The sequence below is a fragment of the Embiotoca jacksoni genome, unplaced genomic scaffold (assembly GCF_022577435.1).
Source record: "Embiotoca jacksoni isolate LCO1_2020_lvr unplaced genomic scaffold, fEmbJac1.0.p SCAF_36, whole genome shotgun sequence".
NCBI classification, from domain to species: domain Eukaryota; kingdom Metazoa; phylum Chordata; class Actinopteri; family Embiotocidae; genus Embiotoca; species Embiotoca jacksoni.
Window position 1 is genome coordinate 1,721,290 of NW_027185388.1, and position 25,148 is coordinate 1,746,437.

Below are 25,148 nucleotides of genomic sequence, written 5' to 3' on the forward strand. Positions count from 1 at the left end.
CCACGCAGACAGCCACAGAAAAAAAAATAATATATATATATATATATATATTGCACTCGAAACATCTACTACAAAGTGTCTGTGTGCGGAGAAGGGGGTGGGGGGGGGGGGGTAGCAGTCAGCTGCTGCTGCTGCTTGAAGGAGCACAGAAAGGACTGGATACAGTATAAGCTGGTGGCATCCAGTGCGTCAGGAGGAGAGAGTGGTGACAGCTGCACTGGTTTATGTTTTATATGGAGAGAAAAAAAAAAAGTGTGTCCATCACTGCTTTTTAAAAGGTTGTGTGTGACGCCGCTGATGATTGAGGTTGACTATAAAATGTGTCATGATAATCTCGAGTCTTTGTGTCTCCATGCTGTCTGTCTGCTGAGAACAGACCCGAAGCGAGAAAACTCTCCATAAAAAGCTTCCTGCGGTTTTACAGCCGTGGAAAAAAAAACAAAAAAAAAACGGTCGGCTATAAGCTCTGTGAATGAATGTTTTCTTCTGGAGTTTATTTTCTCCCCCTGTCCATTGTAGATGCACAGTCGTTACTCTGAAAAGTGGTGAGAGTGAACCCCCATAGGGCGGGGTTACCCCCCCCCCCCCTCTCTCCTTTCTCTTTTTCCTCCCCTCTTTGCGCCTTCTTCTCTCCTCTCTTTTGGAGTTGGAGTGGCCACCAGCCAGCTTTTGATTTAAGAAGCGTTTGTCTTTCCCGGGGATGTGCACACACAAAAACGAAGAGGGCGGGGGGGGGGCCTGGCTGATGCACAACTAGCTGGTTTGAGGCGGGTTATTTTTGGGCAAGTCTGTGTGCAGAGGCACCTCAAACGGAGAGAGGGAGCGAACGAGAGCGCACGGCGCACAGACCAGACGCAGGGAGGCGAGGGAGAGAGGCACACACATTTCAGTGGCTCTCAGCAGGCTCTCCCGCACACTGGATGCGCGCAACAGATCTGCACGACAAAAGGAGGACGCAGAGAAGCACATTCGGAGGTTGTTGTTTTTTTTGTATGGAAATTAGTACAACTTGTATTCAACATTTGAATATTTGTTTTTCTTCTTGCTGCGCGGAGAGAGCAATGCAGCTGTTCACTGAACGAGCACAGCATTCACGAAGTTAAAACTGGAACTGACCTGCACTGCATTTTACAGCGATATTTTTGGGCTCTGTTTTTTTTGGGGGGGGGGTTCCACAAAAATGCAGCCAGGAAACATGAAGGGAATCCTTCTGTGGAAAGTTGTGGCTGTTTTGTTACTGGCGACGCAACACGTCTCCTGTAAGACCCTGAAATATCAGGTTTACGAGGAGCAGAAGGTTGGCACGGTCATCGCCCGTTTGAGAGATGATGTCGCGGATGTTCTGGTTAAACTTCCGAGCTCCGTGTCGCTGCGCTTCAGAGCTATGCAACGGGGGAGCTCGTCATTCCTCACTGTGCGCGAGCAGGACGGAGAAATCAGCATCAGGACCAAAATTGATCGTGAGAAACTCTGCGAGAAGAATCTCAACTGCTCCATCCAATTCGACGTCCTGACGCTCCCCACGGAGCACCTGCAGCTGTTTCACGTCGAGGTGGAAGTGCTGGACATTAACGACAACGCGCCCCAGTTCGCCCGCGCCCTCATCCCCATCGAGATCTCCGAGAGCGCGGCAGTGGGAGCGCGCATTCCGCTGGACAGCGCCACGGACCCCGATGTCGGGGAGAACTCACTGTACACGTACGCCTTAGAGCCCAACAACTTCTTCAAGATCGACATCCAGTCCAGGACGGACGGGGTTAAATACGCGGAGCTGGTGGTGCTCAGGGAGCTGGACCGAGAGGTGCGCTCCAGTTATGAACTTCAATACACAGCCTCCGACAGGGGCGTTCCCCCGAAAACGGGTTCGACCCTCCTCAAAATCAGTGTTTCTGACTCAAACGATAACAGCCCGATCTTTGACAAGTCCTCATATGTCATCAATCTGCCCGAAAATTCACCTGTTGGCACTATGATCATCGACTTGAACGCCACGGACGCGGATGACGGCACCAACGCCAAAATAGTCTACTCGTTCAGCAGTCACGTGTCTCCCAAAATAATGGAGACGTTTAAAATCAACCCGGACAGCGGTCACCTGACCCTCATCCGGCGTGTGGACTATGAGACCGTGAACTCTTATGACATTGATGTGCAGGCACAAGACATGGGTCCCAACTCCATGCCCGCTCACTGCAAGATCCTGGTCAAAGTGGTGGACGTGAACGACAACAAGCCCGACATAAGCATCAACCTCATGTCCTCCCAGGGGAACGGGGACGCGGCTTACATATCCGAGGCTTCTCCCCTGGACACGTTCGTGGCTCTGGTGAGGGTGGAGGACCTGGACTCCGGGATGAACGGGGAGGTGGAGTGCAAGCTTCACGGTCAGGGCTACTTCAAACTGCAGAAAACGTACGAAAACAACTACATGATTCTGACCAACGTGTCTCTGGACCGAGAGAAGAGGTCAGAGTTCAGCCTGACCGTGGTGGCGGAGGACCGGGGGACTCCCAGCCTGTCCACCGTCAAACACTTCACGGTGCACGTGACCGACGAAAACGACAACCCGCCGCGCTTTGAGAAGGGTCGGTACGAGATCTTTAAATCGGAGAACAACGCCCCCGGAGCTTATCTGACCTCCATCATGGCCACCGACCCCGACCTGGACGCCAACGGGCAGGTGAGCTACTCCATCCTGGAGAATTCTGTTCACGGGAGCTCCATCTCCACCTACGTCACCATCGACCCCTCCAATGGCGCCATCTACGCGCTGCGCACGTTTGATCGCGAGGACGTGAGTCGCATCTCGTTTGTCGTGCAAGCCAAAGACGCAGGGAAGCCCCCACTGCTCAGCAACGCCACGGTCATCCTGAACATCCTGGACGAAAACGACAACCCGCCGGTCATCGTGGTGCCGCAGCTGTGGAACTTCACCGCAGATGTTCCCGTGTCGAAGTTCACGGAGGCTGGACACTTGGTGACTGTCGTCAGGGCGACCGACCGGGACACGGGGGTCAACGCCGAGCTCATCTGCTCCATCGTCAGTGGCAACGAGGAGGGATTCTTCCTCATCGACCCGAGAACGTGCGAGATCCACGCCAACGCCAGTCTGGAGAACTTCCCCCACGAGCACGCCGACCTGGCGGTGGTGGTCCGAGATCAGGGCAGCGAGAGCCTCAGCGCCAAGGCCGTCCTGAAGATCACCCTGTACGAGAACATGGAGAACCACGTGCAGCCGATGGACCAGGGGGAGTCGGCCCTGGACGCGTCCCTCATCATTATCATCTCCCTGGGGGCCATCTGCGCCGTGCTTCTGGTCATCATGGTGGTGTTCGCCGCCCGCTGCAACCGCGAGAAGAAGGACACGCGGCACTCGTACAACTGCCGGGTGGCCGAGTCCACCCACCAGCACCACCCGAAGAAGCCGTCGCGTCAAATCCACAAGGGCGACATCACCCTGGTTCCCACGGTGAACGGCACGCTGCCAATCAGGGCTCACCACCGCTCGCCTTCGGACACGCCCCCCATGGACCGAGCCCAGATGGGGAGTCGGCAGAACCACCACAGCCGCCAGTCCCTCAACAGCCTGGTGACGATCTCGTCCAATCACATTCCAGAGAGCTTCGCCCTGGAGCTGGCGCACGCAACTCCACCAGTGGAGGTGAGAACTCACACACACACACACACACACACACACACACACACACACACACAAAGTCATCGCTCTCTCTCTCTGTCACACACACACACACTCAGAAGCAAATTACTGAGATATTTTAAATGTGGTCCCTCAGCACCTTCCCAAATTTTCTGTCTCAGCTTCTCTCTCTTTCTGTCTCTCACACACACACACACACACACACACACACACACACACACACACACACACACACACACACACACACACACACACACCTGCCTCCTCATCCTCACACAGCTGTCTCCCGTTTGAGCAAATTAACTCATCTCATGTGTGACAGTGACTTAATCAACACTGCCCCGTAGTTCAAACTGATTCTCATTAAAAAAAGAAAGAAAACAGAAAACAGAAACTGCTGATGATTATAGATGTGTCTTTGTCTTTGCCTTGTTTACACCTCCGTCACCGTCACTGCGTCTCACCCACCTCAGTCATACGTCTCCATATTCATCTAGAATCCCCCCCACCCTCCCGCTTGCCCCCCCCAACACCTTTTTGTTTTAACGTCATCCATTTTGTCTCATCCATTTTCAAGCAGCCTCTCCATCATCCATTTTGTGTTTACTCATCCATTATTTTGTCTTCTGTGTTGTCTCTCTCTCTCTCTCTCTCTCTCTCTCTTCTTTTTTGTCCCCCCCAACCCCTCCCTTCCTCCCTCCCTCCCTCCCTCCCTCCTCCTCCTCCTTAATTTCCCCAACTGTTTATTATTCATCCTCCCTTTTTTTTTTTTTTTTTTCTGTTTTTACTTTTGTTTTTTTATTTTGTTTTGTTTCTGTCATTTTTTTTTTTTTTTTTTGGGGGAATGTAGCAAGTCTCACAGCTTCTGTCCATGCTCCATCAGGGCCAGTACCAGCCCAGACCCAGTTTCCGTGGCAACAAATACTCCCGCAGCTACAGGTAATCTAAACCCCTGTCCCCCCCCACTCACCCATTTAGCCCCACCCCTCCCTCCCCTCCCCTGAAAGATTATCTTTTGTTTACTTTCTCATTGTGTATTACATGTTTCCAACAACCTGTTGTCGAGTTTTGCCCGTCAGTGGCTGCGCTACATGTAGATCATTGGTTTCGATGGCGTGTAAATGTCCCCTTTTTTTATTTGTATTTTTTCACATATCCCAGTTTGTTATCATACGTCATTCAGTTCAAAAGTATATGCAACTCATTTGTCTTGAGCGTCACGACAATATTTTCCTCTGCACTTTCTCCTCTTAAAAAAAACGGGCCCAGGTAGTGAAGTCTGCATCCATCACTCCTTTTCATCGTAATGTCCTCTTATGATCTGCGGGTGATAGATTTATTGATGCCCCCGGTGGCTGCTGGGATGGATTTATTGATGGGATCCACCTGCGTGTAGGATTTATGGGTCGAGCCTTGCCGGGAGACTTGACAGATTCCAGAAGCGGCCTTAAAGTTTGATATGACGCTTTTATTTGTCGTTAGTCTCCTCCTCTGAGGACAGACTGATTCACATTCAGCTTTGTGATGTAAACTCATTGTTTTTTTTTGGTTTTTTCACGTATTTCTAATCTTTTACCTTAAATGATTTTCACCATAGGTATGCATTACAAGACATGGACAAGTTCAGCCTGAAGGACAGTGGCCGTGGGGACAGCGAGGCGGGGGACAGTGACTGTGACATGGGGCGGGAGTCCCCCGTGGACAGACTGCTGCTGGGGGAGGGCTTCCCTGACCTCATGCACCTGGAAATGCACCATCGACTCCACCCAGGTGAGTTTTTTATACGTTGACGAGGCCGACTTCCTCTGACGGCGCTGCACGTCATAACACCAACGCTGACTAATCACCTGACTCACACACACCGAACACCTGCTGCACAACTCTCGCCTCACCTCCTTGACGCTAATCACACCTCAGCTTCATCCTGCTTTGCAGAAGTTGACATTTTTGCAGTTTGGGATTGATTTCGTCTGGTTTTTGAGTCGATTAAAAGGAGCGTAAAACATCCGATTAACGTTCCCGATCCCAGGAAATCAGACATCTTTTTCGAAGTGACCTGAGTTGCTAAGTCTCCTCTCGGACCACACCCATCCTGCCTGACAAATTTCAGCACCGCGGACAGCGTCAGGCCTGTGAGCCCATTCATTGTCCGTACACCTGCCTTCTTACAGACACTTCATTCACCCCGTCGCCAAACACAATCACTATTGTGCTCGGCCCCATTCTTCCACATAGCCCTCATTTCCACGCTCGTTATCAGTGAGAGAGGTTACAGTGTGTCTGTCTGTTTGTGTTGCTCTGTGTGTGTGTGTGTGTGTGTGTGTGTGTGTGTGTGTGTGTGTGTGTGTGTGTGTGTGTGTGTGTTATCTGCCCCTAAGATAGAGTCGTGTCTGTAAAATCCTCCCCGGAGCGGAGATGAGTCGCCTGTCACTCATCGGTATGCGTCTCAGGGTGCTGTTTTTTTTTTTTTTTTTCTTTCCTTCCCCTCCCTTCTTTCTCTTTTCTTTTCTCCCCCCGGTGAGTGACAGTGGTGCGCTTTCATGTCTGAACTGAGGAGAATTCATAGTAATTGCTTTTAGAATGATGTTATTCTCTCTCTCTGTGTCCCTCTCTTGCTTTCTCCTACATGCCCGAGAGCTCGTCAGCATCTTTCTCTCTCTCTGCTGTACTTGTTAATGTATTCCCAATCTTTATTGAGACGGATAAAGGCTGGTGGACATTCTTTCTGTATTTTTTATTTTTTTTTCTACCTTTAAGAAAGACTTGGAGGTGTTGCAACCCTCCTCCCTCCCTCCCTCCTCTTCCCTTTCCGCTATCTTTTATGCTAATATGAAAAAATAAAAAGGGGGAGGAGAAGGAGATAATGGGCCGAGAGGGAGGATTACCACTGTTTCTCCTCAATGGATTTAATTTGTTTAGATTTTTCTATTTAGATGGGCGAATGTGGCTATTCATGCTGTGCACGATAAAGAGAACTAAACAAGCAAATCCCTGCCTCAGCCTCGTAGCGGAGAGATGTGCATGTACTCGGCAGAGCAGCCAAATATTACATTAACATCTGCCTGGGATGCCATTTGGGTGGGATCTTGTAATTGTTTATTTATGTTCTCACTTCCTGTCAAGGTTTTCATACCTGGCACTATCTCCATTTTCATACTGCGGACTGTAAATACCATCAATCTGCTCGTCCAGGTGATAGAGATATGGAGGATTTAAAAAAAATATATATATATTTATCAGGCTCCGTTTTAGCGCCGCTGGGCGATTCTTCCAAAATTCCTCAAACATAGAGAGTGAAAAATAAAGAAAAAAACCTGCTGAGCTGTGATTTTGACATAAATGGAAGCAGCGTTGCATGAAATATTAAACAGGTATTGTACATGGATCATTCTAACAGAATAAGACACCGTTTGTCAGACTCAACGGCCTCCCTACCCTTATTTCCATGCAAACATAACCTGCACCTCGTCCTGCTGCTGATTTGTGTATCTCTTCAAACGGAACACTTCAGGTGTATTGACACGTTCTGCACCACAGCAGCAACGTCTAAGAAGGTTTAAACATGTGACATGTGTCATTTCCTGTCATATGTTATTATTTTTGCTCCCGTGCACAGTGGATGGTAAAAGTTTTCTGCAGCTGGATCCTCTCTTGACTCTCTCCGTGTTTGTTTTCTGCTCCAGCTATGAGACTGTGCACGGATGAATGTCGCGTCCTGGGACACTCTGACCAGTGCTGGATGCCCCCCCTCTCCTCGCCCGCTTCCTCCGCCGACTACCGCAACAACATGTACATCCCCGGGGAGGAGTCCTCCCAGCAGCCGCAGATCGACGACGACCAGTCCTCCGTCGACTCGGAGCGCCGCAAGAGCTTCTCCACTTTTGGCAAGGAGTCTGGGAGCGAGGAGGCGGGGGCCGGAGTGGTGAACTCCGGAGGAGGAGGAGGAGGAGGAGGAGGAGGAGGAGGAGGAGGAGGAGGAGGCGGTGGAGGGGGGTGACGGGTGTGCGGCTGGAGGAGGAGCTGGCTCCCTCCTCACAGAGATGAACTCGGTGTTCCAGCGGCTCCTTCCTCCCAACATGGACTCCTACGCTGAGTGTACCGAAACAAGCCCGCCCTCGTCCTCGTCGACCGCCGAGAGAGGAAGCGGGCGTGCCGGTAACCACAGCAACAACGCCGTTCCTCAGGACAACCGTAGAGGACTGTTGCCAGGCGGTAAAGGCCCCGCCTACCCGCCAGGTGTGGCTGCGTGGGCGGCCAACACCCACTACCTGAACCCCGGAGGTGGATCTGTGGGAACCAACCACGTTTCCTCCTCCTCCTCCTCCTCCTCTTCTTCTTCGTCCTCATCCACGACCTCCGCGCCCGCCAACGGACAGCCGCCTCACCTGAAATGGCTGCCGGCCATGGAGGAAATTCCCGAGAACTACGAGGAAGACGACTTTGACGGCGTCTTCCATCAGGGTCACCAGGGCGGCAAGCGCAGTGAGGGCCGCCACGATCCGGGCATGGACTCCAGCGAGCTGGTTCACGAGATCAACAAACTGCTGCAGGACGTCCGGCAGAACTAGAGAGTAAAACTGAGCATGTTGTCACTGTGAAGGGGGCGGGGGAGGGTATGGGCGGGACATTTCACCACATTCTGGCAAACGCTTGTTCTTTGTGCCAACATTAAAAAAAAAAAATAATAATAATAACACTTAAAGACAGTTTCTCGTTCACTGTAATGCTTGTCTTGTTTATTTTACCAAAAGTTTCCCTTCCATGCGTCTCGGTGCTCGACAGACTCGTAGAGGAAAACGAAGCACTGAAGTTGCGATGGAGGTGACTTAACGGCATCAAAGCGAGCGCTGAAAGAACAGATTGCTCTGTTGTCATTACAGTCGCTCGGAAAACGTCGCTTGAACGAATGATTTTCAAACGGAAATCCACCAACAGAAAAACTGTACCCCTTTCTTCATTTGTAATGTTTACAGCAGCGTGAACAGACGCCGCGGGGAGACGCCAACAGTTGTGTGATCTAATTTCTGCTTTTACAGTGTACAATATTGTACAGTGTCTGTGGTAAAAAGGCATAAAGCTCACTTGAATATTGTGCTCTCTGTCTCCTGTTTTGTTATGATGGAATGTAACTGTACAATTTGACCTTTGTATTTTAAAAATACACTCTTTTTTACTTCTCTATATTTATATGTGTCCATGTATGTTTGTACAGAAGAAGAAAAGAAATGTCTATTTTTTATATTCGTCACTGCATGTCTTAATATCACTCAATGTGTCTCTTTTCCTCTGCCCAGTTTATTTTATAAAAAAAACAAAACAACTGTATTTAATTTTGTTATTGAATGTGTGTGTGTGCATATTGAAAATATTCACATTCCAATGCAGTTCCATGTTGGAAGTGGGATTTGTATGGTAACGTTGTGACCAGTGGATGATCAATAAAGTGGAAGGATTCATAACAGGGCTGGTTTTTTAAAAATTATTATAAGTGTTTGAATAATTTGACATCTTATTTTGTTTAAATCTCCAATTTCATTTCAATTTTCATCTGTTCTGCAACCCCCCCAGCCCCCACCCCCACCCCACCCTGTCTCTTAGCACCCCCTAATGTTCAGTATCAGAGCTGCAGCAGCCCTCTGCATATACAGTTAAAAATACTGAAGAGTGTTTTCATGGCAAACCTTCCCCAGAACTCATTATTCCACAATTCACACACATGACTCTGCTAATAAACACGCTATTAGCTGTGAATGTATTCCCAAATTATCTCTTCAGATTAAAATGCATTTAGGCATTCATTTAAGATTCTCCTTCTCGCCGTCTCATCTGCGAAAGTATCACGCTTACGGTAAATATGCTGAGCGAATGAACAGCGTCTGATAATAACTGCAACGTGATGAGGAACCAGAAGCGTGATTCAGTACAGCGCAGCCACATGGACACAATGAGGAGAAGGAGGGAAGTGAGATTCTCTCCTTCATCGTGAGCGGCTTTATCTTTGGTTGATGTACAGCGAGGAAACACATGAAACACGTGAAACGCACACGCACGCACACGCACACACACACACACACACACACACACACACACACACACACACACACACAGATTGGAGAAAATACATTCTGGAAGTGCATTCAGAGGAGGGAAAATTCAACAACGAAAGCTAAATGAAGCAATTAACCTCATGAGACAGAGCTTTAACAAGGTAAAGGTTAGAATTTGCATTCACACACACACACACACACACACACACACACACACACACACAACATGAGCATCTACACACCCTCCAAACAAGACCACACACACACACACAACCTACAGTAGACCGGCGAAATGCGTGCAGCTTCACAAAACACACACACACGCACGGAAACACTTGATAATGAGCTCGTTTGTCTTCATCATTAAAGAGTCCAAGCTTCGATAAACCGCGAGCGCTGGCTCCACGTGAGTGAAGGAAACTTTAAAAAAAAAAACAGGCGAAGTGCTAAACTGGCTTCTATCAACCTCCTGGAAGCTAAACAGCTTCGTATTTAACTGTAGCAAAGTAACAATGAGTTCATGTCCCGCTCACAGAGATCTGAAGGGGTTGAGTGTTGGTGATTTACATAAATTGCTCAACATTTCCGGGAAACACATTTGAAGTTAAATAAGACCCTTTGACTAACTTCCAGTTTAGCCCGCCGCTAACTTAAAATGCTATTCTCGACTTTTTTTTTTTATTTTTTTTTTTTTTAATGTTATCAGATGAAATTGATTAAATTCTGCAGAAGCAGTATTACCCAAGAGGGTTCAAGACAATGACAAGCTGGAGTTCATATTTCAACATCATATCGGTGCCACTGTTAGGTTTGTGTAAAAATCAATTATGCAAGTGATAAAAAAAAAAAAAAAAAAAAAAAAAAGAGCACTAGTCCTTCACCTGGTGTCCTTTGTTTTTTTCTCTCTACGACACACACCGATACCAAAAATAAATGTAATGCTCCTATGTAACGTATGCAATGTTTACCAAAACTCTAATAACACTCAGACCACGTAGCTGAGTTCATCTTTAGTAATATGAACCTGGGTAACATGAGGAAATACAAATCTGAAGAGATTTCATTTGGGCTATTTCACAAAACAGAATCACTGGAGTGTGTGTGTGTGTGTGTGTGTGTGTGTGTGTGTGTGTGTGTGTGTGTGTGTGTGTGTGCGCGTGTGTGTGTGTGTGTTATTTGAAAATTAGATTGGCGATACATGATGAACGATCTTTAGCGACAAGAAATGTCTTTGGCATCAGGTAATGAATGGTGTGTGTAACAGAGAGAAAAAAAAACACCATGTGAAGGACTAGTGCTCGTTCTTTACCACTCGCATAATTGATCTTTACACAAACATAACAGTGGCACCGATATGATGTGGAAATGTGAACTCTTGTCATCGTCTTAATAAATCCACCTGTAAATTGTTTGTCCGTCTCACTTGCCTTGAAACTTTTACTTTCGCTGTGAAAACGGCCCTCTTCCCTCATACCTCCGTGTCTCGCTCTCGTCTTCCGGCTATTTCCGTCTGTTCATCTTTCAGTTCGAGACTCACACACACACACACACACACACACACACACACACCCATAAATATTCACTTTCACACATAAGCAGTCACACACACACACACACACACACACACACACAATTCCCAGCAGCGTTTTCAGCTCAAATCACAGCCCCAAGTCCCCACAGACATTAGAAATTGTAATGCTCTTCTCTGCTTCATCTCATCTTGTCACCGTCTGATTCCTCCCTAATCAGGATTTTTGCTTATTGTTTTCTCCGCATCACCGCGACACAAATATGGAGTCACACCTCCTTCTTGTTTTTGTTTTTTTTAAAGCTTGTTTTAAACAGGCTTTACAAGCTCCAACTCCCCCTTTTTTTTTCTTTCTTTTGCCTGTAAAACATATTTGTTGATTGGTATTATGACAGGAAATTAAGGAAAGGTGAAGGCCCGCGTGATGCCGGGTTGTTGGGAGTGTTGATATGTAATCAGCCGTCATCTGAAGTCAGAAACACCACGGTGACCCTCCGTGCACACACGCTGCACTAGTGTCAGGCCAACAGGATATTGGAGAGCCTGTAATATGAACAGAGTAAACAAGTCACGCCGATAAACACGTCGTGATGGAGGGCTTTGTATGCCGTATACCTTTTTGTTTAAGGGATTTCTTGTGGAGATATTTACGTGGAGCAGTCCCAGTTACGTATCACACCTCACGTGTGTTTCAAAGGAGGGTTTATACGCCGTGTGAAGGTAAGCACAGCCTGACAGACGAGCCTCAGGGCACGAAAGTCCAACCTGATATTGTTTGTGAGCTTGACCTGATTACCAGCTTCTCAACTGAGACTAGATAGATACTGTCGATCAGTGGTTTTTTTTAAGTTTTTGTCTAAAAAAAATCTCACATTTCAAAGCAGAACATGCGAGGCTGCGTTCACTCCTGAGAAAGATGAGATCAGCATTTTCCCATTTTGGACCCGATTGACATGTTTGCTTGATGCATCACTATTCTTGTAGTTGTTCTTTGTTCGTTCCATTTTTGCCTCTTGTTTTGTTTTCAGAAATACAGAGGCCCAATACTGCTGATGCAGCATCCGTCCTCAGAAAATCTTGACTGGACACCAAAAATGTGTAATTATCAGAATTTTTCATTTCGTACTTTATTAAAAAAAAAAACATAGACATAGCTTACATAACTTTTCCCATGAAATACAAAGTCTATAATTTTTTTTCCACGAGTCACTATGGTATCAATTGGTTAAATTAATTCCCTTTAATTCAGTGCTCTGGCAGTCCGACTATAAAAATAACTCTTTGGACTTTAGGCCTCAAAAAGAGGTATATGTTTGGGGGGGGAGGGAGGGGGGAGGACTCTGGTTTGATTGACAGGTCTGGGCTGCAGTCAGGTTTCCCAGATAGGTGGGTGGGCACAGTGTTGTTTGCTCCCACCCAGCTCTTCCAAATATGGTCACTTCTGGTTTAAAAAAAAAAAGCCTAATATGGCGCCGCCGACATGCCAAACATGAGGCTTCAAATCAGCAGTTGACGAACCGATGGACAACAACAAGGTAGGAAGGTATGTTGCTGCTTCTGGTTTCCAACCAGGGTTGCTGCACTTGAAGGATTGTAAAGCCCCAAAGATTTCACAAGACACATACTTTTTTTTTTTTTTTTTTTTTTTACATTTTTCAGTCCTGTGTCTTTAATCATCTTGAAGGAAAGGAACCACAAAGTTAAGTTAATTTATACTGTATGAAATGTAACTTGTATTGTCATATAAACTTCTTTTTTGTTTGTTATCCAGAGCAGATTTCATTTTGCAGCATTCAACAATTTTACAACATAAACCCATGTAGCAAACACACAACTCCATATGAACTGAATCCTGCTCCATTTTGAGTGTTGTGACTTAAGAAGCCATGAGGAAAAGGTTTGTCCAGCAGATGGCACTGTGGTATCTATTTTCCAGCAAACGAAGAGGGATATGCTTTTTCCAACAACACCGAGACCTCAAGATACAGCCACACATTCAACAAGGCCCGCTGAAGAGCTGCAGAGAGAGAGAGAGAGAGGAAAAGTGCGAAGGCTGACTCATTTTGTCATTCTAATTGCATATTGGTTTATGCATCTCCAGTTTTTTTTTTTTTTTTTTTTTTGTCCTCTTTGATTTTAGGCAGCCAGGACTTGAGATGTTAATTTTTTTTTTTTTTTTGCACAGTGAATGTGGACTCGCACTCGTCATTGTGGCAATACATGTGAGTGTGTGAATGTTTTATGTGCATGTGTGGAGTGAGTGGGCGTGTTCGTGTGGCTCTTAGCATGTGTGTGTGTGTGTGTGTGTGTGTGTGTGTGTGTGTGTGTGTGTGTGTGTGTGTGAGTGGATGGGTGTGTTTGCTGTACTCTCACCCTCTAATAGATATCCCCATCCAGCTTGCCATTTAGAACTGGAGAGCAGCCAGTTGTGTGCTCTCCCTCACCCCCCCACCCCCCTTCCCCCTTACCTCATCTCACTTGCTCTCTCTCTCTCTCTCTCTCTCTCTCTCTCTCTCTCTCTTTGCACAATTGGATTAGTGCAGAGTGATAGAGACTAAAGACAGAATCTCACTGCTGCAGCCAACAGCTTGGCCTTATGCCACATTATATAGACATCGCACACATATACACAAATGCCACATGCACACACACACACACACACACACACACACACACACACACACACACACAGGCAGCACCACTACTGTCATTCTATCCCGAGGCTAAGCTAGCTACTTTGATATCCAGATGGCTTAATTACCTCAAAGACAATCACACTAGTTTATGTGTCCATGCGTGTGACACGACCGGGACTGGGAAAGAGTTTTGTTCTGGGTTTTTGACTTTACGGGGGGCTGAATGCAAATTATGGAAAAGTATAAAATGTATAAGAATGGGAAAATGATGACGCTATAAGTGTGGCGTTTGACGCGGGTTCATGTTGTACCTTTGGGCTTTTTTTTTTTCTGTCAACTTGAAAGAGAGAAAAGAAAAGGCAGCAGAGAGTGAGGAAACGTGTTTGTCATGAAAATGAAACCGTGTAAATCTGAATGGTACTGGACCCCATTTGTGCTCGTATTCAATATTTACCAGAAGTTAAATTCAGCTGACTTTGGGGATCTCCTAACTTTTCCTCTTGCATCACGGTGAGGTTTTACTTTGTTTTGTTTTCAGTATCTCAAAATATATCATTATGCAATTTGGTACAATTATCCGCAGAGCCTAGATGATCAATACTGAAGACTTTGGTGATCTTCTGACTCTTCCTGTTGGGTCACTGTGAGATTGACACGTTTTCAGTGTTTAGGGTCTCAACATTGATTTGATGGATTGCCATAAAATGTGGTACAATTACAGCTCAAATGATGAATACTAGTGACTTTGGTGATTTTATATTTTTCCCTGTCGCACCACAGATCCACATCAACTTGATGGATTTTCATAAATTGTGTACAGATTTCTGTTACCGGAGGATGAATCTGTGACTTTATGGTTCGTCTTGACATTTATCTCACACAGTCCCTTGTTGAAATTTGACTCACTACTTTTGGTTTTAAGACCTAAAACCTACATAACTAAACATATGCTCCATTGCGCTCAACATGGTGACACTATAAGCATTAAATCTGCTCAACATTAGCATGTTGACCCTGTCATTGAGGGGATTTAGCTGAAATCACTGCGGCTCACACAGCAACTATAGCTGATCTGTAAAGTTATTGTCTTGTTTTTTTTATTTTACTGCGCAACATCTTGAGCAAATCAGCTACATACAGGATGACGGTTTCTTATTTCTGGGCCAGAACCTGCAATTACAAAATTGCAGTATGCATAGTTGCACTGTTTTTTGTCTTTTAAGAGTTGAATTCTCAATATATATATATTATTTATTGTGGGTGTTTAGGAGTCCCGATAAAAATAATTGAAAATAAATAGTTTTTAATATATATATATACCCCCGTTTCTATGGCAGAATGGAAAGAAGCAAAATCACAGTAATACCCGAGAGGAGGGATACAGACGGAGACAAAGGTAGTGCAACTGCAGTGTTATTTCCCTGATGACCTGTCTCCCCCCATGTGACCTACTTCCACTATGGGTTACGTCAGATCCCATCCACTCAGTAATTCATCTCCCTTTAGTGTGTGTGTGTGTGTGTGTGCGTGTGTGTGTGTGCATGCGTGTGTGTGCGTATGTATGTGTGTTTGTGTGTGTCTGTGTGAGAAGACGGGAAGGAGCATGCATCCGTGCTTATTCCACGTATTTTGGAATTATTCATCACCCTTTGTAGCCGTGTGCAGTTCCGTTGTGTGTGTTCTTGTGTGTTCTTGTGCGTGTTCATGTGTGTGTTTGTCAGAGGAGTAAAGTGATACCAGAGGCCATTTATCCAGAGATCACAGCAACCCTGGGTCTGCTTGTACTGCCTCATTTTTTTTACCAAGAAATCAACCCTTGGTCTGTGCGTGTTTGTGTGCGTGTTTGTGTGCGTGTTTGTGTGCGTGTGCGTGTGCGTGTGCGTTCCCAATAGCTATGAAATCAAACAACGTCACTACAACGTTTCTCTCTTGTCTAGTGGAGGATCCTTCATGTTCTTCTACAGTTACAGCATCGTGTCATTTAATCCTCAAGTAAACAAGTGAAGCTCTATTGGACATGTTTTTTTAGTTGTACAGCGAGCGTGTCTCTGATGTGCCCCCCCCCCCCCCCCCCCCCCACATACAGCACATGTCAGATGTGCTATCTCGTGACTGAATAATTTAAACCTGCAGAAAAAAAAATGTCATGTTTTATTTTGAACTTGAATAAGAAAAACTGAAATAATGAAAGTCAACGCAGTTAACGTTTGAGTTTAAGGATCAGCAGGAAGCTACAAAGGAATTAGGTGATTAGAGAGTAAGACAATGAATTTGAGGAGGTTTTTTTTGTGTGTATATTTACAATCCTTTAATGTCCTCCTCCAATCAGAAATGGAGCTAAAAGTTCAATCAGGAAGACTTAAGGCCCCAATGGGTTGAGGCAGATGGCCGCCCTCCCGAGTCTTGTTCTGCCAATGGTTTTCTCCCTGTCAAAAGGGAGTTTTTCCTTTCTGCTGTATGATGTTTTTCTTCCTGTAAAACTGAGTTTTTGTTTCGGCTTCATTTTGTGGGAATTGTTGGCTTGTTGTTTGTTTTCCTCTTTCATGTTTTATGATAAAAGCAAAGTAATTTAATTAATTCCATTGGTCTCAGCTACTTCGCCTGGATGTTTGTGTTTCACTGTACTGAATGATGCTTTCGCATTCATCTGCTAAAAGTTACTGAGCTCACTTAACTTCTGAGTTTCAGGTCTACCTTCGAGAAGCATTTTTGACATCAAAAACAAGAAGCCAATCGGGGTCCAATAGACAAGTGTGATGCACATTCACTCAGCAGACTCTTCACTCTGCACACATTCATGCAATTTATCAATCGGCCTGTCGCGTGGGAGCAGTGAAACGCATAAAACCCAAGTGTGCAGATAGTCGGGAGCATCAGTTAATGTTCATGTCAAACATCGGAGTGGGGATAAAGTGCCCATGTCGTGATGCTTGGTGCCTGATGGAGTGTTTTTTTGTATCCTTAAACTGTTGATGTCCTGGAATTTACACACACAGCAGTCTCAAAAGTTCACTCCAAAGTGAGAGAGCGAGTGGCACCTCTGAGGATGGAAGTGCCTTGTCGATGAGAAAGAGGACAATAACTAGACTCTTCCAGATTGAGGCGAATGAGCTACAGCAGCAGAGGGGCCACGTCAGGTTCCGCTCTGGTCAGCCAAGAACAGAAATCTGTGGGTGCAGTGGGCACGTGCAGATGGTCGGGTTGCAATTTGGCATCAACAGCAGGAATTTATGAACCCAACCTGCCTTGTGTCAACAGTCCCGGCTGTTGCCGGTGGTGTAATGGTGTGGTAACCTTTATGGGATTTCAGCTTTTGCTTCATTTGGCAATGTCTATTGTTCAAGATGGTAACAGTAAGCACGTTGTACTGATATATGGTCCCAACAAAAGAAGGAGACAAAGGCGCTCGCGTTTCCTGCACAGCCAAACGAACCCTTTGCTAAAAGATTCATTTTGTGTCATTGTTTTTGTCCCAGCCCTTTTCACTTCCTGTTTTATTTTGAAATCCTCTACCTGTAGTGTCCATGTGTGCTTTCATTCCTGGCATTGTTTAGTTTCCCGCCGATTTATGGACCCACCTGCGTTTTGTTTTCCCATCAGGTAGTGGTGTGTGTGTGTATATGTATGTATGTATATATATTCCAGATTGTATGGTCCGGCCTGTTCAGTTGGATTGTGTTCATGATGCTGGACCTACTTATTTCTTGTGAACCAGCCTTTTTGTAAGTGAAGCTCTCTTTTGCTTTGACTTCCTGCCTCAATGTCGTGTGTGTGTGTGTGTGTGTGTGTGTGTGTGTGTGTGTGTGTGTGTGTGTGTGTGTGTGTGTGTGTGTGTGTCTTCCTCCACATTCTTATGACCATAACAGTTTAACTTCTAAATCTCCAGCACCAGTTGTCCTCAGTTTTATGTGTAGTAAATGCATCTGCATCGTTTGCTGTTAGCTTCTTACACGTGGGCACATAATTTGAATGCTTAATGGGAATGACAGACTCCTCTGAAGATGCATCTTTTTTTTTTTTTTTTTTTTTTTTTTTTTACACATAAAGTCGCAGCATTTTCCTTTATTAAAACAGTTTAATGACACCAGAGTGGAGACTGAGCACCACCAACTGTTAATATTGATGCAACATAATATTCACATAATTGTGGTGAAGGCAAATTTGCAGTTAAAAATTTGACATTTGGAAGCTGCTATTTTACAAGAAATCTGTTTGAAATGCTCAGCAGTTTTTTTGTTTTGTTTTGTTTTGTTTTTAAAACACTCCCACAAAGTCATGATGGCTTATACATGAATATTTTCAGTATTTTGAAAAAAAAAAAATTAAACTGCTGAAAGCCAAAATTGCAAACTAGAACTCAACATTAGCTTTCAGTGAGTGAAAAATGCCATTTGTGTCCTAATCATAACAAAAACAATAAAAATCCAAAATGGGCCAAAAGGCACTGCAGCTTTTCAGAGTGAATATTGGACTCATATTCACCAGATTGGCAAAAAAAACCTGACAATTTCAAATTAATAGTAATGCTTTTTTGTGTGATTGATTTGAAACAAGCAACTGTATGTCATATTCAATATCAGTGTTTACAATTTATGCTGTACCCAACTGTGGAAAAACAAATCAATTAATGCAGCTTTAGAGATTATCACTGTACAAAAAGGTGACATTTATTTTGATATGAATAACTATGAATCACCAGAATAAATTACATTGAAAAAAATCATTGAAAAAAAACCCCTTTTTTTTGTGGTAGGAAAGTTTAATTGAAATATTCAATTCTATTGAAGTTCCATATTTATTTCGAGCAAAGGTTACCTTGCTGGCGAGAGCAGCTGGACAGTAAAGCAGATGACTTACTCCCAGCTAGTCGTGACAAAAAAACATAAAGTCCTTTCTCTTCTTTTTCTCTACTTACTGTCCCTCCGTCCATTTCTCCTTCTCTTTGTTTGTCAGCTCCCTGCTGTCACGGATCTTTCTTTAAAAAGTACATGTCATGAAATGGAGGGAGAAGATGAAGAGGTGGTAATGGTGGCAGGTGTTATATTTGAAGATGTGGGTGTGCGTGTGCCTTTCAGAGGTACAGGTGCTCTCCCGGTGTCAGAAAAAGCGGCAGGCTCAATCTGGGGTCGGCTGATTGGCCAATTAGGAACCGTTTCCATGTGGCATTCGGCAGTCAATTTACTCTCCTTTTTTGTTTTTCACTGTCTGTCCCTCTCCCCTCTCGTTCACTCTCATCCTTAAGTGCCTCCGTCTTCACCATTATCCCATCTGTCTCTTCCAGTATCCCGTCCCCTTTTTCTTCCTCCCTTCCAATTTGTTTGCTCTCCTTCACTTACCTGTACCCGAGCTGGCTTTTCTCCCCTCCTCTTCCTGCGCTCCCCAAGTCTCATATCCACTCCTCCAACTCCCCATTGCTCCTTTGCCATTCCCGGTCTACAGTACGTCTCTCTGCCTTTCCATTGTCCGTCAGCGACTCCAACTTCACCTCCCTGCTGCATACAACACTGCCACCGCTGTATTCGCCCCTCTTGTCCAGATATGTCATCTGACTAATGGGCGAAAATCGGCCCTCGCTGAACTGTCATCCGAAAGCCGCCGGACCGGCACGATCCTCTCAAACATAATATCAACAATGCCTGCATGAACAGATGAGAGCACCAGCTGACCGCCTCTTCTTTTAAAATCCTTCTTGCAGTGGCGCCTCGGGTCATTGTCCTGTTGTAGGAGGAAGTTGGCTCCAGTCAAAGCACGTCTGTGTTCTTTTCATTTTGATCTGTTCCTTTTTATCGGATAGTCTCAGATATCGCTCTTTCTTTGCAACCCTGCCTACAAAGCCCGGCATCCTGGAGTCCCCTCTTTAACTCCTGACGACTGGTGGTTTTATGCGGGTAGCATTTAATGAAGCTGCCTGGTTAAGGACCTTTGAGGCTCATGTTTCTCAAAGTAGAGACTCAGATGTGCTTGTCTTCTTGCTCAGTTGTGCACCGGGGCCTCCACTTCTTTCTAATCTAGTTGGAAACCGAATGTGTCCTTCTGTGAAGAGACTGTAGATAGAGTTGAATATCAAATAGCGGCAACCAACGGTGACATCACTCGTTGGTTTGTGTGCTGCTGTTATGAAGCCTTCAGTTTGACTTTACGTCCCTCGCCATCTTGCTAGGGACCATATTTGGACGAACTGGGAAGAAGTGAGCGCTTGATCTGACTGCGGAAACCTGACAGCACCCCATGCCTGTCAATCAAACAGACACGCCCCCAAAAACACGCTTTTTTATGGCTTATTTTCGAACTAATAATACGATTTACGATCGTTTTGTTTTAGAGGACAGTTATTTTTCATGGCCATTTTGAGACTATGCTGAAACACACAAAGGCTGATGGTCCAGAAACCCAACAAGCCAAATGAGGTTTCTGTAATCAGAATAATTTTTAGATGTTCTAACGTAGTTGCAAACGGGTTTTTCGAATGATCATAAACCACTGGAACACGGAAGTGATGGTAAAACGCAACCTGCTTATTAACGCAAAATGTTTTATTCTCACCTACACAACAGCAAGTGTTGCTGCTGCATGTTTTGTGTTTTTTTTAGTGGACGGGCGTGTCTATTGCACACTTTGCCATAATACTGGGCTGCTGTATGCCAATATATTCATAATTTATGATGAATAATTTCAGTAATCCCCAATTTGTTATTTACAACATTTCTTGTGTGTGTGTGTGTGTGTGTGTGTGTGTGTGTGTGTGTGTGTGTGTGTGTGTGTGTGTGTGTGTGTGTTCAACCCCACAAGTGTAGTTGTTTAATAAAGTGCTTCCAGACATGTTGTAGTTTACCGTACATTTAAGCAGTATAACATGCAGTTTATTCCATTCATTACATTTCCTGCTGTTTGGTTTTGACACCACACTGCTCTCTATAAACCTAATCTATGTATTAAATTCGAATTTTTCTCTTTACTTTGATATTTTGCAAATATAACTTCACAACTTTCATTTACCGATCACAATTAAACTTTGAAAAAGATATATGCTCTCCACGGGCTCACTGCAGACTACATGCGGTACGAGAGAGCAAAGCTTTGGCCTTTATATGATGAATGCCTTTTGGGTTGCACAGTGTTTCACTATCGGGACTGGAGTGCAACAGAAACACAAGATGAAGGCAGGGAGGTTTGCTCACTGCACCCGCTGTCTCTCCAAAGGTCCCGATCCTTAAATCAGTTCAACTTTTTACAAGAGAGTTGAAGCAATTTCATCCACATTGAGGTGTAGGCATGAAGCTGTCTGGGGGATTAAAACAGAAAGCAGGGATTATGGTATGAGTCTTTACATTCACCAAACATCTGGTTACTTGCCAGTTAAGCTTTAGCCTTGTACATCGGGGGGAAGTACCTCTCTTCATCGTGATGTATTTCAGGTTCTTTTTATGGAAACTGCAAAATAAAATACTGTTGTTTCATTTAGCTTTCAAAAATAAGAGCAAAAGGGGAGGGCAATGAAGGAGAGAACACAAACTCACTTCCCTTTATTTCTCATTTACCAGCGGTTCTCCAACCATCGCTGAAGGTTCAAACAATATGCGGTGTTTCCCCGCACGTGCACTTACTTGGCACGCAGGTATATTGACGACAAAGCATATTTGGCGATCCATTTCCAGTATTTTTTATTTATTTATTTTTCAACCTGTCGGAGAGAACGATGCTGTTAACGCGATCGATTCACGAGTGACCAGTCTTAAGCTCGTTCTCCTCCACCTGTGACTGACACACAGAGATCAGAGGACTGTAACCCGCCTGCAAAACGCAGCAGAGACTCTGGCACTGAGCTGAAAAGAAACAGGTGCTCATAAATTAGGTAAATAACATCAATGCAATATTTTTGACTGGATCAGGATGCTGAGCGGAGCTGTAAAGCCCTTCAGTTTCTTACAGGGTCCAAGTATATACTAGGTTTGGACTGAGACGTTTCTTTCAGGATGGGCGATTAATCTGATATTAAACGGCTTTATTTTCAACTTTTCAAACCAGTTTGGCCACACAAGAGTAAACAAGACGTAAAGAAATGCATACAGGAAGAAGCACATGCCTTTGAATTGAACATGTTGTGATACAAAATGTGTGTGAAGATTATCAATTTGTTATTGTTCACATAAAAGAAATTTATTCAGCTGGTTTAGGTGGAGCTCAGCTATGTGAATAAATGTTACTAATATACTATATATAATATACTGTGTAGGGCCTAAAATTCACTTGTGCTATTCATTGAGATCTCTTCTGCAACACAGTTAAAGAGCTAAAAATTCAAGGCCGAAAATCCAGCAAAATCGCAAAATGGCTTAATTCAAATCGACGCTTGATATTATTGCACCTTGACTGCTTTTTAACAGTCTCCCACACTATAAGCCCGGCCCTCTTCTTTTTTTGCTCAACACAAAAGATGAACTTCTTTGGTCTCCTGTTTTTCTCAAAACACTCATCCCTCTGCCCCGTGTCTCTAAAAACAACCTTCCCCGGTCACTGCAGAGAGGGGAAAATCTTGCCGCCAAACCATTTAACATCCTCCTATCTGACTAAACATATTGTTGGTGGGACCTCTTAGTCTGGGCTTTGTTGGCATTTTGGCAGACTGCCACTTCCACACCGCAAACTGTTTTGTTTTTTCCAGCATCTCCGCTTTTTGACCATCTGTGTTGGGAGCCTCGCTTTTCTGATGCGCGGACAAGTTGGGCTGCCAAGGGCTCGTCCGCACATTGAAGAGGGAGGAGAGCTGCGATGTGTTTGCTCTGTCAGCACTCCAGGATTTTGCACTCTCTCTCACTCTCTCACAGACACATATGCAAACACAATGGACTCATGCGCTCAGCTGCAGACATGCAAAAACACTCAATTATTAGACGTATACAGACTTGTGTGTGCATTCCTACTAAAGGTGCACACGCACGCGCGCACACACACACACACACACACACACACACACACACACACACACACACACACACACACACACACACACACACACACGCGCACACGTCTGTGTCTTTGTTGCCACTCCAGCTCTTGTCTACTCCTCTGGTGCCCCTTGTTGAGGGCTTTGATATTGCTTCCAAGCCTGGTTTCCTCTGACCCGCTTTGATGCTGGTGTCTAGTTGTCTTGTCATCTCCCCTCTCTTCTCTTCCCTCTCTCTTTCTCTCCCTCCCTTCTGGTGTGTCGAGACAAAAGGGCTGCCGGGAGCTACTCGCCACTCCGCGTCCTTAATCTCCTTCTTCCCCTCTCAACGTCTTATTTTCCTCCCTCTGTCTCCGTGCATTTTTCTTCCAACTTGCTCCTGTGTGTTCTGTTTTGATGCATATCTCTTTCATGTGTTGCTTTCAATGTTGTCCTCGGTGTTTGGCCCCGTGCATTCACACATATCCGAGGAGAAAGTCGAGGTGCGCCGTGTGTGAGTTTTAACACATCTAAAAGGGCGGGGCTGCCGTAATTCTAGACTTTTTAACTGTAAAACAAAATCACAATAAAAGACCAAAACCAACAATGTGTTGCCACATTTCGGAACTTTCTGGTCTCCGTCGACCATCTGTGCTACTTGGCCTAAAGCACATGTTCATACTGAAAGCCTTAATGATTTAAAACAGGCCACGAGTTAAATGTTTTTAGAAATATCCTTAATTATGTTTTTTAGGAAACCATTCAGCCTCCAACCATGAAGAGGCTACATAACAAACTGCTCCTCATCCAGACAGCACATTCAAAACAACTTTTCTTGGTCAACTTTTGAAATATTGAATCTGCTTTAACCCAGTATCACGGCAAAATGTGAAATAGCATGCCGGTCCGCTACGGCAAAACGTAAGAGATAAGAGATTTATTAAAATACCAATAACTTGATGTTTACACATTTAAGCTTTTCCCTTTTGATTTACCTATTTGATATGAAGTTTTGTGTTGGACAGACATGACAAGTAATCTGAATACGTCACCTCGGGCTTAAAGATGGGAAACTTTTTTTTTTTTCCTTTGGCAGAGTTTTTGATCGTAGCTCTCCTCGGCACTGCTATCAACTTTCAATTTGTGTGTTACCAGGAGAGGATTTCTTCATCTTGTTTTTCCCCTTCTGACATTCCAAATTTATCAATTTGCCTCAAGTCTTCTTCAACATCCAAGATCCGTCAGCTTCGTGGCTGTGAAATGTGTGCAGTGTTGTCAGTGTGAGCCAGATTCAGGCTCACCACCACCAAACATAGTCGGATCCAAACTGCAGTCAAACCAAAATCTAAATCTTATGAAAATACATTTTATATGGTTTTGCATGAAAAGGCTACAAACTGCACTTAATGGAGACTCTGAATTTGAATATTTAAAATCTGTTTGTGTTTTTGAGCCCGGGGACACACTGAACTTCATTCCTACTTTTAATTTTGCATTGTGACTCTTTGTCAGGGACCCATATTTTTAGGACACTTTACTCAACCAGGGGTAAAGTGGGCATTTTTGTTGAGGACTATTTTTAGCCCCGGATTAACACACATTCAGTGCGGCGGTGCTTGTGTCATCACAATGAAAGAACATGTCATCCTGTCCAACAATGTGTCTCAGTGATGTGTTGTTTTTGTGAAATTATTTGGATCACAATGGAGCTCTCGGCCTCACAGGAAATAAAATATGTGTAAAAGGATCCATTAGTTGTTGTTTAGTATTTCACAGGATTTGTTGGCAACAAGAAAATGTAGAATATTTCAAGTCTTAACCTTTGCAGCGTCTACGCCTGCCTCTTTCTAAATAGTTTTTGTCTTCCCAATCTCTTATTTAACACCTTAAATGTCATGTTGCACAGTATAAATAACCTTTAAAAAAAAAAAACAATCCGCCAACGGGTAAATTATTAAATGTGTCCTACATACTCGGCGAATTATCGCTGGGTATCAGACTCTCGTTTACCTTACATACACTTGTGGATGTTCGGAATTTATCTGACATCCTCTTTCATAATACATTACAGCAAGTGCAAAAGTAAAGAACGGGAAGATCAAAGCAGCAAAAGAGATACTAAATATCAAAGAGAGATGCTGCCCCAGCAACTGACCGGGCTTCATGCTGATATGCAGGCTGTAGTCCAGAATTAAAAACAAGATGGAATCCATTGTGGTCGAGTGGAGATATCCTATATGCCCCTCCAGGGTCGATTTTCTATTCTGTTTCATGATTCCCTCGTGACGTATCCCTTTCTCTTTTGTCTTATTTTCTGAAATAACATATTACTCTCCATCTCCGAGGAACAACCCGT

The 25,148-nt window shown here is 44.7% G+C and overlaps 1 protein-coding gene across 4 annotated transcripts; it reads left to right on the plus strand.

Annotated features, from left to right (window-relative positions):
• Nucleotides 1-743: 743 nt before the first annotated feature.
• On the plus strand, nucleotides 744-9,117 carry pcdh18a (protocadherin 18a). 4 transcript variants are annotated; one of them, XM_069165893.1, is made up of 5 exons: nucleotides 746-3,661; nucleotides 4,509-4,597; nucleotides 5,256-5,428; nucleotides 7,342-7,577; nucleotides 7,639-9,117. In XM_069165893.1, the coding sequence occupies exons 1-5, from the start codon at nucleotides 1,181-1,183 to the stop codon at nucleotides 8,224-8,226; spliced, it is 3,567 nt and encodes a 1,188-aa protein (XP_069021994.1). In that variant the 5' UTR covers nucleotides 746-1,180; the 3' UTR covers nucleotides 8,227-9,117. The 4 variants fall into 4 exon arrangements, with proteins under 4 accessions (XP_069021991.1, XP_069021992.1, XP_069021993.1 ...); XM_069165890.1 differs by having other exon boundaries at nucleotides 744-3,661; nucleotides 7,342-7,750; XM_069165891.1 differs by having other exon boundaries at nucleotides 745-3,661; nucleotides 4,542-4,597; nucleotides 7,342-7,750.
• The last annotated feature ends 16,031 nt before the right edge of the window (nucleotides 9,118-25,148 follow it).

Excerpts from the sequence above, each read along its gene's own strand:
- pcdh18a (XM_069165893.1), top strand. The coding sequence starts at position 1,181 with ATGCAGCCAGGAAACATGAAGGGAATCCTTCTGTGGAAAGTTGTGGCT. Across the intron at positions 5,429-7,341 it reads GCACCATCGACTCCACCCAG|CTATGAGACTGTGCACGGAT; the intron begins GTGAGTTTTTTA and ends TTTCTGCTCCAG. Across the intron at positions 7,578-7,638 it reads GCGAGGAGGCGGGGGCCGGA|GCGGTGGAGGGGGGTGACGG; the intron begins GTGGTGAACTCC and ends GAGGAGGAGGAG.